This window comes from Chrysemys picta, chromosome 1, assembly GCF_011386835.1.
Source record: "Chrysemys picta bellii isolate R12L10 chromosome 1, ASM1138683v2, whole genome shotgun sequence".
In the NCBI taxonomy this organism is placed as follows: Eukaryota; Metazoa; Chordata; order Testudines; family Emydidae; genus Chrysemys; species Chrysemys picta.
In genome coordinates, this window is record NC_088791.1 from 124,701,984 (window position 1) to 124,716,293 (window position 14,310).

Genomic DNA, 14,310 nt, shown 5'->3' on the forward strand with positions numbered 1-14,310 from the left:
TGATGTGTAAAGAAAATTCAGTGCAAATCACATCCAGCACCAGACACAGGGAGTTCTAAATACAATTTTTATGCAGACCACAGATTACCCTTCAAAGACTGAAGTACTCTACCTCCAAATACGAGGCTACCCACCCAACTACAAATAAATAAATTAATTAATGGAGATATCTCATCTCCTAGAACTGGAAGGGACCTTGAAAGGTCATCGAGTCCAGCCCCCTGCCTTCACTAGCAGGACCAAGTACTGATTTTGCCCCAGATCCCCAAGTGGCCCCCTCAAGGATTGAACTCACAACCCTGGGTATTTCGCTAGCAACATAATTATTAATGATCCCCATACTTCACACAACATATGCATTCCAAAGAGAGCCTGCACCCATGGATCTGAGCTTGTGGGGTACCACCTACATAATAATCTCCTTCCTGCTCCCTTATTCTGTGGAATCCTCTCTGCATAGGGAACACAAAGTTTCACTTCTGAATGTTTGACGGGGCAAGCAGAGGAAGATGGAGAGGGTTCACTGGTCTGGACTGCATCACTGCATTCTCCCCACCCCAAACCCTCTGATTCTGTCTATACTAACTTACATGGCCTTCCCCCAATGTGGTGTGGAACAACCCTGAGAGGGGTTCAGGGGAATCCACAGGACGAGTGAGCCCCCTGTAGCACAATTCATAGAGGAATCATGTTGTTCAAGGGAGGCAAAATAATGGAGTAGGGAGGCAAGAGACCTCTGTGCAGATTTGCTGAGATTCCCTTGCATAGTTTGGGGGATATAGGGAGGGAGGAGTCTGAAACCCATGGCTTCTGCAGGGAGAATCTGAAGGAAATTCTGCAAGTGTAAACTAACAGTTGCTGCTCCTCTTTATAGCAGACACCCTAGTAATGTAGGGAGTACTGCAAGTACTGAACTATTTATCTGAAGTAACAATGGCAAAAATTTAAGGGTGGCAACTGTTCATTCTACAGAACTATACACTGAGGAATGAGTTGATGGCAGGACTGGGATTTAAATCCAGGTCTCCGGACTGCCAGCCCACTATTCAAACCAGCAGAACATTCTGCCTCTCTCATTTTAGTGAAAAGGTGTCAAAAATCCCACCATCACATTGTCATTCTTGGTGGCAAAAGAATGAGAAGTCAGTTGTGCCTTTTAAGTCACAGCCTGCAGCAGGGCATAACTTGGTAGGGTTACCATTCGTCCGGATTTACCCGGACATGTCCTCCTTTTTGTGCTAAAAATAGCGTCCGGGGGGGATTTGTAAATAACTCAAAATGTCCGGGATTTCCCCCCTCCCCAGCAGAGCAGAGCGAGCGGCTGGGAGGGCTGCAGGAAAGTCCCGGGCTGGACTCCGGAGCAGCTGTAGAGGAGCTCCTCCTCCCTCCCTGCATTCTGAGCTGGCAGCTCCTCCTCCTGCAGCCCAGTGTCCCGCTCCGGCAGCACTGTGCAGGGCCAGGGACCGGGTTTTGTGTTGCGCTGGGGAGCGCAGCCACGTGTCCGGCTCGCACAGAGCCCAACACCCTGTTCTGAGGAGCAGGGTAAGGGGCCAGGGGGCAGGAGAAGGGGCAGGGAGGTTCTGGAGGGGGCAGTCAAGAAACGGGGGGGTCGGGAGTTCAGGGGGGGGCTTTTTGGGGGGAGTGGAGAAAGTTTTGGGCAGTCAGGGTACAGGTAGGGGGTAGGGTCCTGGGGGGCAGTTGGGGGGGGTCTCAGGAGGGGGCAGTTAGGGGACAAGGCACAGGGAGGCTTAGATAGGGGGTGGGGTTCTGGAGGGCAGTTAGGAGCAGGGGGTCCCAGGAGGGGGCAGTCAGGGGACAAGGAGCGGGGGGGGTGGGGGGCTGGGAGTTCTGGGGGGGCTGTCAGGGGGCAGGAGTGGGGAGAGGGATCGGAGCAGTCAGGGGACAGGGAGCAGAGGGGTTTAGATGGGTTGGGAGTTCTGGGGGGGGCTGTCAGGGGGTGGGGAGTGGTTGGATGGGGCGTGGGAGTCCCAGGGGTCTGTCTGGGGGTGGGGGTGTGGATAAGGGTTGGGGCAGTCAGGGGACAAGAGGCAGGGAGGCTTAGATAGGGGGTGGAGTCCTGGGGGGCAGTTAGGGGCAGGGGTCCCAGGAGGGGGCAGTCAGGGGACAAGGAACGGGGGGAGGGTTGGGGGTTCTGGGGGGGGCGGGAAGTGGGAGGGGCTAGGGCGGGGCTCCTCCCGTCCTCTTTTTTGCTTGCTGAAATATGGTAACCCTATAACTTGGAAGCACACTGCCTCTGCAGCAGTTCCCAGAGAAGCACAGCTTGTGCATCACACTTTTACAGGGTGCAAGATGTGCTTTCCTCCACACATGGCAAAGTCTGCTGGTCTGTACAGGGCAAGAAAGGAAGAAAGGCCATAACCTTTCCATTTCCACAGCCCTTCTGGGGAGGCTACCATTGCTGGACTGAAGCAATCCTGGCTCCTGGCATCCTATTTCCCTCAGCCTGCACCCTCATGCAGAAATTCTCACATTCTACCCTGGAATGGGCTTGGAGAATGAACCACCTTCTCATCCCTAGAGGGTGGCCTCTCCAGAGCAGGGTACCAGGTATACAGGAAGGGCAGGGTGAGCAAGCTTTCATACCCAGAGCTCAATCTGGTGCCTGTGCTGTAGACAAACAGAAAACTTCAGCCTGCAAGGTTGTCAATCCAGCACATTTCATGCACACTTTTTTTTTTGCTTTGTTTAAAAAAAAGGAAAAATAAATGCATGAAAAAATATTCCTCGTGCAATAAACACATCAATGCTCATTTTCCCTATATTCTACTTTGGGCCATTTTGTGTAAAATCTTTAATTAAAGTTTTTCTTTGAAATTGTCATCATCAAACCAGAAGAAAGAAAGTAAAAAACGGAAGGACACAGCTGTGCATATATGAAGTGCTATTCAGTACCAAATGAATTGGAACAAAATAAGTATCGTGACTGTTATGCTCTTAGTTTTGGCTCTGTATTCTCAGTAGCACAGTCTAACTTGTCACTTTATATTGATTCCATCTGTTTACACTCTGCAGAGTATTGGCTTCCTACGGTGAACATTTCCTATTTACCAGCTGGTAGAGATAGGCCAAACCAGATAGAAAAGAATTAGACTATTTTCAGAGCCTCATAAACATAAAATCAAAAATTTGTGGGGGAAGGGAAGTAGGAAAGTGGGGAGTGAGGAAGAGATACTGGGCCTAATTCTCATTTACACGAAGGCCCTTTATACATTCTAGCAATTTAGAGAGACCTTAAAATTGGTGTAATATATTTATGTGCACTTTGAGGCCTCTTTACACCACCACACTTTATGGAGTGTAAAGGCGGCTTAGTGTAAATCAGGCTCAGTATGTTGCTTACCTTTAAAGAGACACTAGCCGTTTAGGTCCAAAACTAAGGATTAGTTAGTATGAATACTTATGCACAAACATCTCCATACAACAGCTAGAAGTGAAATGCCTAAATGTAAACCCTGATGCATACGTGCATTATGGAGCCATCATTGTATCCTCACAAGCCTTCTTATAAATTTACTTTTTCTAGTGGTTGGGTTCTCTTCTTTTTCTTCTTTGCTGAGGCGGTTTCAACCCCACAGCTGCTAGCTCCTCAGGTGAATATTTTGCTGCTTTTGTTGAAAGCTGTTTCAGGTGGCCAGTCTTACCTGAATCTAACTTTTTTTTTAATGTTTGGAGACACTTCACTGTTTGAATCAATAGTTCCGTCCTTGCTTTTCTGTGCTTTTGGATAAGTAATCAAGGAGAAAATCCTGCCCCTGACTCTGAGGCTATGGAGGCTCTCTTAGCAGCAAACCCAGTGAACTTCCATTGTGCAAAGGGACCCCTTTCCCTTTGCGCAGTGCTTTGACCCTCTGTATTCTCAGGATTTGGGTACAGGGGATGAGCACCCTGTGGGGCACAGAGTCCTGCTCTGCAGGAGCACCCAGTGCAGTAGTATGCAGACAGTGCATGGAGTGGGCAGGGGAGGGGAAGGACCAGAAGATCTGCTGCTATTCAAACACTCTAGTCTTCCCCTTCCCACAGTGAGGGGAGCACAGAAAGGACTGCACAGGCTACTCCAGCCACTGGGCTGTCTTAACTTCTTCAGATTGGCTCTTAAGCCACTCACTAAGTAGACGGAGGCTTACTTATGGCAAATAAAAGTGGTGATTGTTATGTCACAAAATCATTTGGACTAGATGGGACATCAAGTGGGTCATGTAGTTCATCCTCTTGCACTGTAGCTGCATGTATTTCATTATAACAACACTCTGCACTTCTATAGAATCTTCCATCTGAGTATCTCAAAGTGTTTTCCAAGCATGAATGAGTTTAACCCTTGTGAGGTGAGAATTATTATCCTCTATTTTACAGATAAAGAAAAAATGGCGTTAAAGACCCAATTTTTAGAAATGTGTGTGCACAATTTCCCATACAATCACAGTAATTAACACAAACGTGTCCCTGTTAGATGGATGAAGGGCATATTGGAGGAGCAGAGTAAAGTTTGGTTTGGGAATAATCAATGTGCCATTTTACAGGTGAATATTTATTTAAGAGATTATATGAATGAACTATATCTGAACATTTATTTATTTCGCTGGTTAATGTCCATAGTTTGAAATGCTTGGGGTTTTTAACTAAAATTTTCCTGGAATATATAGGTAGCAGTAACCTTACTTTTCAGTTGATAGCCTTTTCTATTAATGTACTTGAATATACATATCACCGCTGTTTCAGAATGTCCTTAAAAAAATAACACAGAACCTGGGAAATTAAGTGTAGCAGAACCCTAATTAGGACTTTGGGGGATATTTTCAATTAATAAATTTTGTAATAAGAAGATATCTAAGCTGTTTCTTTTGTGATATGACATACTCAACATGAAAATGTAAATGTTACTCTCCAGTTAGTTGCATATAGCCAAATGAATAAAAGCTATGACATTAATAATAACTATATTCAGCTATGATTGATAGGCTTTTCTGCAGTGAGGAAAGATTGTCTTGGGTACAATCTGTCCTAACAGCTCTGCGATATGTTAATATTTTACTCAGACTAGAGAAAAGCTATATTCAGATGTCCACCATATAAGAGGGGCTGAGGATGCTACTGCAGCTTTGAGGTTGCAAAAGAAGCTGTAAAATAGGAAGGATTTTATTGTCTCCTCCCAATATATTTGCCAAGCCTGTGCCAAACAGTGTAGGGAGCAGGATTTGCATGAGGTTATGTCCTAGGATGCTTTTTTGCTTACATGAAAATCTTGGGGTGTGGTGGGACATGACACATGATGCTCCAGAGGGCACAGAACATTCTTCTGGTGAGCTCTGCGCCATGGCAAATATTTGCTATGATCTCTGGTTGGCTTAACTGATGTCCAAGTATAATAAAAGATTACTACATTGATGCTGGATATTTTTACTCCATCAGAGAAAAATCTATCTTACACATAGCCGTTTCACTATTACCTGAATCCTCAGCAGAAGGTACTAGAGTTTTTTCCATACAACATGGTGCCAGAGATCTTAGGCTGGATTCTCCACAGCCTGCCCCTTGTGTCGCTGTTTACTTTCATGCAAAGTGAAGGGCTTAAAATGCTGTTGTTCTGACTTGGTAGCATTTTTTTTTACCAACTTTGCACAATTTAACTGATTACCCAAGATGCACTAAAGTAAAGAATCAGGCCCCTTAAATGAATCTAGCCTTCTATTCAAGCCAGCAACATCTAGAACTAAAAGTACCAGTACCATTTATGAAATGCCAGAACTTAACTTATAAAGTAAATAACCATTTTAGCAATCAGTTTCTGTTACTATCCACCTCTACGGTACCTTTTCCTTTAAGAGGGACTCCAGCTGACTTAATGTCATGGTTTGGCTGCCTTGGCTATCATTCCATCTAAAAATAAATAATATGAACAAAAGGATTAGACATAAGGCAAATGCATTACATTACTGTTGTAGCCCAACAATGGCCCAATTATTGATATCAGTGAGAGTTTTGCCTAAGTATGGAATAAGTAAAGACTGCAGGAATGGGCCTCCACCGTGATCCTGCACATGGCTCTGGGCTGGGCTGCACTGCCCTGCTGCACTGGCATAAAGTGACACTGAATCTGGTGGATCCAGCTCCCAGATGATCTCCCCGTGCAAGTGGATTCTTGAGCAATGTAGAGACATTGTAGCTCCTACACCTTGCACACCATGGCTGACAATGTGGAGGATGTGGCTGGAGGACAATAGCGTAGCTTCCCAGTGCCTAAGCAATCCTCAGCTGTTTTAACAGCCACTGGGGCCATTGGCAGCTGATACTGATGTGTGGCTGGGCCAGGGAACAAGACTGACACACACAGGAGTCCTAGAATCAGGTGAATACAAAGGACACCTCTGTACCTCAATGCCCAGCTGCATCAAGTGCTCCTCAGCCATAAATGAGGATCTAGCCCTTTGTATTTATAAGATCATTGTCAATGATCTTTTAACATGTGAGGTTTTTTAGAAAAAGAATGGCCCTACTCTCACCCATTTACTTACATCAAAACCACAGACCAAGTCATTTTCACAATTAACAATTAACAAGTTTTATTTTTCTCAACGGATCTGACAGATTCTAAATTCCTGTTTTCCCCGGCTCTTCCCCTAACTAAGGGCTTGACCCTGAAAACACTTATGCAAGAAAGTACTCGTGTGTATTTGCAGGATCGAGTGCTAAAGACCAAATTCTGCCCTGACTTACAGCCCATTGGGTTCACTGAGATTGTGTGGGCTTTAAATCAGGGCAGAAACCAGCCCTAAGCTCCCTCTTACAAAATTTTCTCTGGAAAAACAGCACCTGCACTGCCCTCCTGTGGCAAACTCCTGTAAGTTAAGCTACAACTATCCCACATTTATTTTTGCTTCACAACATTTTCTGACGTACATTGCGTATAGTTTTAATACATGTCTACAAGTATTTGGTTGGTCACAATGCAGCATTTTTTAATTACAGGTTTGATTCTGTTCTCTTTCACCAGTATAAACCAAGAGTTTATGAACTAAACTCATTCAGATTCCATGTGAAAGTGAGAGGAAAATCAGGCCCCACATATTTAACCTATTCATTATTTTTTCCATGATATAAAAAGGGATTAAGCTTTCATTTTGTGCATGATCCTTCATTCTCTATTTAATTAATTTTTGCTAATTAATCACAAGTTTTGTAAAGCTCCCTTGTTTCTCTGGAAGACAGCAGCCTTAAATTCCCTCCTCCCATTTTCTGCCTCCCTTCCTCTCCTCCTCTCCCTTCCTCCTGCTTCCTTTCAGTGGACTACTCCCACTGTTGTTTCCCCCTCATTCTCTGGGAGGTTTGTTAACTTTACACTTGACGGTAAAAAGAGCTGGGTCAGAATCTGTAGAATAACTTCTAAGGCAACTGTCTGTTAGAGCCTAGATCATCTGCTCCCACAATCAAACCTGCAGGAGAAGGAATCTATGGAAGGAAATCTCCATGAGGATCCCATTGCAGAGTCCCTAACCAGTCATCCCAGAAGGGAGAGGAAAGGGGGAGGGGGGGAGTTAAATTATATAGTGCTTTTGGAGCAAAGCTACTAGGTAAATGTAGGATTAGTTTTACAGTATAATATACAGTATGGTACTCAGAGAATGCTTTGCATTATACCTCTCAGATGTCCCTCATGTGAAGGGAAGGCACTCATTTTAATCCCAGAGTTACCTACCTACCACACTAAATTGGTATCTCCACACTTTTATTGCTGAAAGTAATTTACATCAGAAGTAAAGAAGGATTTAAAAGTGAAGCTCCAGAGAGGAGAAAGTTACTCACCTTGTGTAGTAACTGAGGTTCTTCGAGAGATGTCCCTGTGGGTGCTCCACTCCAGGTGAAGGGATGTCCCTGCGCCTTTGCTTGGAGAGTTTTGCAGCAGTGTCTGTATGGGTCACGCGCACGCAGTGCCTCCCTCGCGTGCCACTGGCGCCTCAATAGTGCGCGCAACCTGGACTCCTCAGGAGTCCTTCTCTATCCCGGAGCCTGCTCCAAACTCTGAAGTAGAGGGGAGGAGATTGGGTAGTGGAGCACCCACAGGGACACTCATCTTGAAGAACCTCAGTTACTGCACAAGGTGAGTAACCTTCTCTTCGAGAGACAGATGTCCCTGTGGGCCCTCCACTCCAGATGACTGAAGAGCAGTGCCGACCTCAGACGGTAGGGGCTTCGGAGTTGGTAAAATAGCCGTTGATAGTACAACTCAGCCAAGTCAAGTATCAACCTGAGGACCTTGCGTAACAGCATAATGTTTAGCAAAGGTGTGTTCAGAGGCCCAGGGGGCAGCTTTGCAAATGTCTATAAGGGGAATGTTGTTTAGAAATGCCACTGCTGTCAATATTGATCTGGTAGAATGCATCTTGATTCCCGTTGGAGGTTGTATGCCTCTTAATTGATAGCATAGGTGAATGCATTGGGATGTCCATTTAGATATTCTTTGAATGAATATGGAGTTACCCTGAGAGCATTCTGTGATAGAGATAAAAAGTTTCAGTGAGACTTTAAATGGCTTGGTCCTGTCAAGGTAAAAAGACAATGCTCTCCTAACATCCAGGGTGTGCACTGTGGCTTCAAAAGTGTTGGTGTGTGGTTTAGGAAAGAAAGTAAGTAGTTGTATTGGTTGATTGATGTGAAGGACGAATATACTTTGGGAAGGATTTGGGACGGGTTGGCAAAGTGACTCTATCTTTAAAAAAGATAGTAGATGGTGGGTCTGTCAGGAGCACCCTGATTTCTCCCACATGCCTAGATGATGTGATTGCTATTAGAAACGCCACTTTCATGGACAGGTGTAGTAGGGAACAGGTTGCTAAAGGTTTGAACAGTTTATGCATCAGGGCTGTTAGGACCAAGTTTAAGTCCCATGGTTGCATGGGTGGTCTCACGTCTGGACAGAAAGTTCGGATACCCTTAAGGAATCGCTTTGTGAGAGGGTGAGCAAAGATTGTAGTGTCACCAATTTTGACACTAGTGTCACTTTATTGAGCTGAGGGAGAGATCGAATTGTTTCAGTTCTGGGAGGTAGTCCAATATAATTGGAAAAGGTGCAAATGCTGCAATGGTTTGTCTGGTGGAACACCATGTAGTAAATTTCCTCCATTTGTGGAGACAGGTGCTACGTGTAGTATGTTTTCTACTGTGTAGCAGCACTCTCTGGACCTACTCAGAGCAATTTAGCTCATCATTAGAGAACCATGGAGGAGCCATGCCTTGAGATGTAGCATCTTTATGTTGGGGTGTTGTAGTTGGCCCTCCCATTGGGTTAATAGGTCTGTCTGTAGAGGGAGTGTGATTGGGGTATGTGCGGACATCCATGTTACGTATGGATACCACGCTTGTCTTGGCCGTGTGTAGGCTATTAAGATTACTGTGGCCCTCTTGGTCCTTATCTTCAGTGATTATCTTCAAGTGATCATGAACGCATCCCCCATCGATTCCCCAGACTGGACCTGGAGCAGAATTTGGGGCATTTTGTGTTGCATGCTGTCATGAATAGGTCCATTTGTGGGTAACCCCACAAGTTCAGAATACGTCTTCCAGGATGGCATTGTTTAACTCCCATTCGTGATAGAGGAGAAAACATCTACTGAGCTCGTCTGCCATGGTGTTCTGGCATCCGGGTAGGTAGGAGGCTGAGATATGGATATTGTACTGGATGCACCAATTCCAGAGTCTCATAGCATTGGTACATAGTGAATGCGATCAGGCTCCCCATTGTCTGTTTATGTAAAACCTACAGGGGATGTTGTCGGTCATTACTCTGATGTTTGAGTTTCTTATGAGCTCCCCATCCAATAAGGGATGCATCCGTTGTGATCATAAGCAATGGAGGATCTTGTGTGAACGGGATACCCGAGAACAGACTGTGTAGTTGAGTCCAACAGGTTAGTGAGTCCTTGACCTTGGGGGCATAGTTAATCGTATGTTTAACCTGTGTTTGTTTGGTCTGTAAACGGTTGCTAGCCAGTCTTGTAGGCAGCGCATGTACAAGCATGCGTGTTTGACTACAAACGTGCATGCCACCATGTGGCCCAGTAATTGTAGCCATTTGTGGGCAGTGATCTGTGGACTGTTCCGAACTGTGGATATGAATGTCTTTATAGTGTGGAATCTGTCTTGTGGAAGTGCCATCCTCGAATCGAGGTGAGCACCGATGAACTCCAGTCATTGAGTTGGTTCTATTGTAGATTTGTTTATGTTTATTTGTAGGCCAAGACTTCGGAAACAGTGCATGGTCATTTGAGTGGATTGAATGGCGTCCGAGTGGGTGTGTGACTTCAGGAGACAGTCATCCAAGTAAGGAAAAATTATTATTCCTTGTTTTCTCAGGTGCACTGTCACTACCACGAGAATCTTTGAGAAAATGTGAGGCGCTGTTGACAGGCCAAAAGGTAGAACCTTGTACTGGTCGTGATCTGTGCCCAAAGTAAATTTCAGAAAACATCTGTGGGAAGGGTGTATAGTGACATGAAAATAAGTCGAGGGCTGAAAACCAGGCCCCCTGCTTCAGTGCTGTTGTTAAGGTAATCATCCTGAATCTTTGCTTTTTCACAAACTTGTTCAATCAGCTGAGATCAAGGACTGGTCACTATCTCCCACTTTTCTTTTGTGTTAAAAAATAGTGGGAGTAAAACCCCTTCCATCTGTGTTGAGCAGAGACAGTTTCCACTGCCCCTAATTGGAGGAGATGTTCTACCTCTTGGCGAAGCAAGTTATCATGAGAGAGGTCACTGAAGAGGGAAGAGGAGTGGGGTGGGTAAGGGGTATAGACAGGAAAGGAATGGTATAGCCCAATCAGATGACATCTAGGGCCCATTTGTCTGTGGTGCTACCTGCCCAATTGGCATAGACGGGGAGCAAATGGTCTCCAAACAGCTGGATGGTTGGTGGAAGTGCTGGAATGGGTGAAAGATCTTCTTGACCCTCGACCCAGACTTCAAATTTGCTTATCTGAGGAAGGCAGTTGGGACACTGCTAGTGGTGGAGGGCATCATCATTGTGGTCTCTGTCTCTATCATTGCTGCTGTTGTTCCTTGTATGGCCTTTGATGTTGCTATGTATATGATGGGTATCTAGGGCACTCTTACGGTTGATACGTATATTGTCTCCTTCTTGTGGCAGGGGTATGGATGCCAAGGGACTGAAGGGTGGCCCATGAATCCATGAAGTATACAGCAACCAGTTTTTCCCCATCAAAAGGGAGATCTTCAACAGTGACGAAGAATTGAACCAGGAGGCTCAGTGCATGACTACGGCCATTGCAGTGGACCTGGCGGCCATGTCAGCAGCATCCAATGAGGACTGTAGAGCCGAGCATGAGATCATCTGCCCTTCAGGGACCAGAGCTTTGAATTGTTGTCACTTTTCCTCATGAATTTCATTAATAAATTCCATAAATTTACCATAATTCCTGTGGTCATATTTGGCAAGTAATGCCGCATAATTTGCCACTCTGAATTGTAGCGTAGACGAAGAGTATACTTTGCGGCCAAATAGGTCCAGTCTCTTACTCTCCTTATTGGAGGGAGTGCACCAAAAATGTTGTTGTTTACTCCTTTGGTTGGCCGCTTTCACAACCAGTGAATTGGGTGCTGAGTGTGTGAAAAGAAATTCGGATCCCTTCGAGGGAGCGTAATATTTTCGGTCTGTCCTTTCGCAGGTTGGGGGTATTGTGGCTGGAATTTACCACACCATCTTGGAAGGTTCCATGATAGCCCCGTTGATTAGTAATGCTATCTTGGAGGAGGCCGATGTCTATAAGATATCAGCTAACTCATGCTGACTTTCTGGCACTTCCTCCAGAGCGATCTTAAGCTCATTAGCCATTCTTTTCAATAAGTCCTGAAAGTGGGTAAAATCATCTGCTGTGGCTGGTGGCGGAGGCAAAATAGCCTCGTCTGGTGAGGAAGATGAGTTGTTATTGGTTGGCGAGGTGTCAGGAGCAGTGCCCTCTACCTATTGCACCATGGGCTCCTCTCATGTTTCCAACGCTTCAGACTGTGAAGGTGGAGGTGGAGATCTGTTGTCGTCCCTACGTGGACTGGGGCGGCTGCTATGGTGTCTTCTATAAGACTTCCAGGGACTCCAGTATGGCCAATGACCTGGGAAGGGCCTGAGTGGTCCCATTCATGGGGGGCCATACTAAGGTGGTACATCGTGAGAATATGAGGACCATGATCTTAATGGTCCGGCAGCAGTAAGTGTCTTAATCGGGGAAGAATGGTGTGGGGAGAATGCCCCTTCAATCTCATCATCTTCATCACTAGAAAACTGTGATGGTATCGGAGACAGCTGACAATGCGGTACTGATGCTGCCGGTGAGACATCAGTGCCCAATAGAGGAGATTCTGGAATTGGTGAGACCAACAAATCTTTCTGATGCATGAAAAGGCACTGTACCGAGAGCATCGGTGCTGAGGGGCAAGGTGTCGATTGCACTGGTGGCACAGTGAGATGAGTAGGTGCCCGAGTAACTTGTGTCAGCACCGTCACGCTATGCGCATTCATCTGCGGCACAGGAATAGGAGTGGTTGTCAGTACCGTCTCCTTTGGCACTATTGACGGTGCCATGGTGGAGACAAGCAGCTTAAAGTCATTAGTCTCGGCACTGGAGCGGTGGGTACTGGCGGCGGCCACTGCACGGACAGCACCGGAGGTGCCTGGAGCATCATAGGTGCTGAGCTACAGAGCAGTTGGCACCGATGAAGCTGATTAGGTTGGTGACCATTTTGAGGTGATGATGCTCTCTGTGAGGCGAGGAAGCTGGCTGCTTTTTTGCCGTTTATTTGTCCCTAGAGAATCTTGGCGTTGAGAAGACAGGTGACCTCTACCGAGAAGAGGGTTCCTGCCCAGGGTTGGAGGCTGGTCTGAGGGACTTTTCCATGAGGAGGAGTTTAAGCCTCAGGTCCCTGTCTTTAGTGCCCTAGCCTTCAGTTTATTACAATGGGCACATTTCTGGGGAATGTGGGATTCCCCAGGCAATGGACACATTGAGAGTGTCCATCTGAGATAGGCATCGCCTCTCTGCACGTTGTGCATCTTTTAAAACCCAGTGAACCAGGCATTTTCTAACTGCACTATGGGATGTAAAATAATTTCTTTTTTTACAGGGGCTGTAAGTCTAACAACTGAAACTTATCTGACTAAACTAACCTAAAACTAAAACCTAATTTACTAATTTATATAATCTGTCTAATTGAAAACCTAAGGTTTTCAACGGGACTGCTGAGCTCCATCTCAGGCCGGGGACAGTAGAGAAGGAACTGAGGAGTCTGGGTCATGCACGCGCTATTGAGGTGCCAATGGCACATGAGACAGGCACTGCACATTCGCAACCCATACGGGCACTGCTGCAAAACTCTCCGAACAAAGGCGCAGGGATGCACCTTCACCTGGAGTGGAGTACTCACAGGGATATCTCTCAAAGAAGCATGTTATTTATATTGAAGGAATGAATCCCACAGCATTTTAACTTTCCTGCCAGAATAATGTTTGTGAGTCCCTCAGATTGTGTCTTTGTCACACACTGCATCCTGCAAGTTGAGTTATATGTTTTGAGTATCCCTAAAAAATGTTAACCTCAGCTCACATCTAACTTCTCATATACTCAGTTACACTTACTACTAGTTAACAGAATATACCAATTAGGCTTGAAGCTCTATATGTTTACATTACAAGATCAATGGCCTGACAGACTACCTCCCCTCCCTTCAGTGATCACATAAGATCCCTATGGCAACTACACCAATTGTTTATATTGAAAAGCAATATTGGAAAAGTACTTAATGTTCCTGGAGCTGTTTGTAACACGATGTAACAGCTGGAAACAAAGAGAGCTAGAACCATTTAACCAGCCTACTCTCTGCAGACCGCTAGCAAGTGATCCATGATCACAGTTTGGGAACAATAGGATTACATAATAAGAAGCTCTTACCTTCTTTGCATGTTGGCACTTTTGGCAACCCTAGTGAACTTTGCCAGGAAGTCAAGATATGGTACAGTAACTTTGCTAGTCATCGGAATCTATGTTTCAATAAAAAGAGTGTTAAATAAATGGATTTCTAGATAAATCCTGTCATGAAATCTCATGGGACTAAAAAAAAATCATTCACTTCCATTATTAGTTAACTACTTTATTAAAATGCAAAAATAATCTCCTCTGATAGCCTCTCGTTTGTTGCATGTACTGCATGTCATTTCTTCTCACCTTTTGTCAATGCTCAAATATAGTATCAATGTATATCTGATAAATCCTCCAGCAAGAGGCTATATCCT

At 45.3% G+C, this 14,310-nt stretch overlaps 1 protein-coding gene across 2 annotated transcripts in view; it reads right to left on the reverse strand.

The window, feature by feature from the left end:
- The window catches only part of EFCAB6 (EF-hand calcium binding domain 6), a 160,473-nt gene that overhangs the window by 124,395 nt on the left and 21,768 nt on the right, over positions 1-14,310 (reverse strand). For both annotated transcript variants that reach the window (XM_065569748.1, XM_065569759.1), the window contains 2 exons: positions 13,970-14,058; positions 5,829-5,895 (listed from right to left, as the gene is read on the reverse strand). In XM_065569748.1, coding sequence (XP_065425820.1) covers positions 5,829-5,895; positions 13,970-14,058 — 156 coding nt within the window. The remainder of the gene's footprint in view (positions 1-5,828; positions 5,896-13,969; positions 14,059-14,310) is intronic.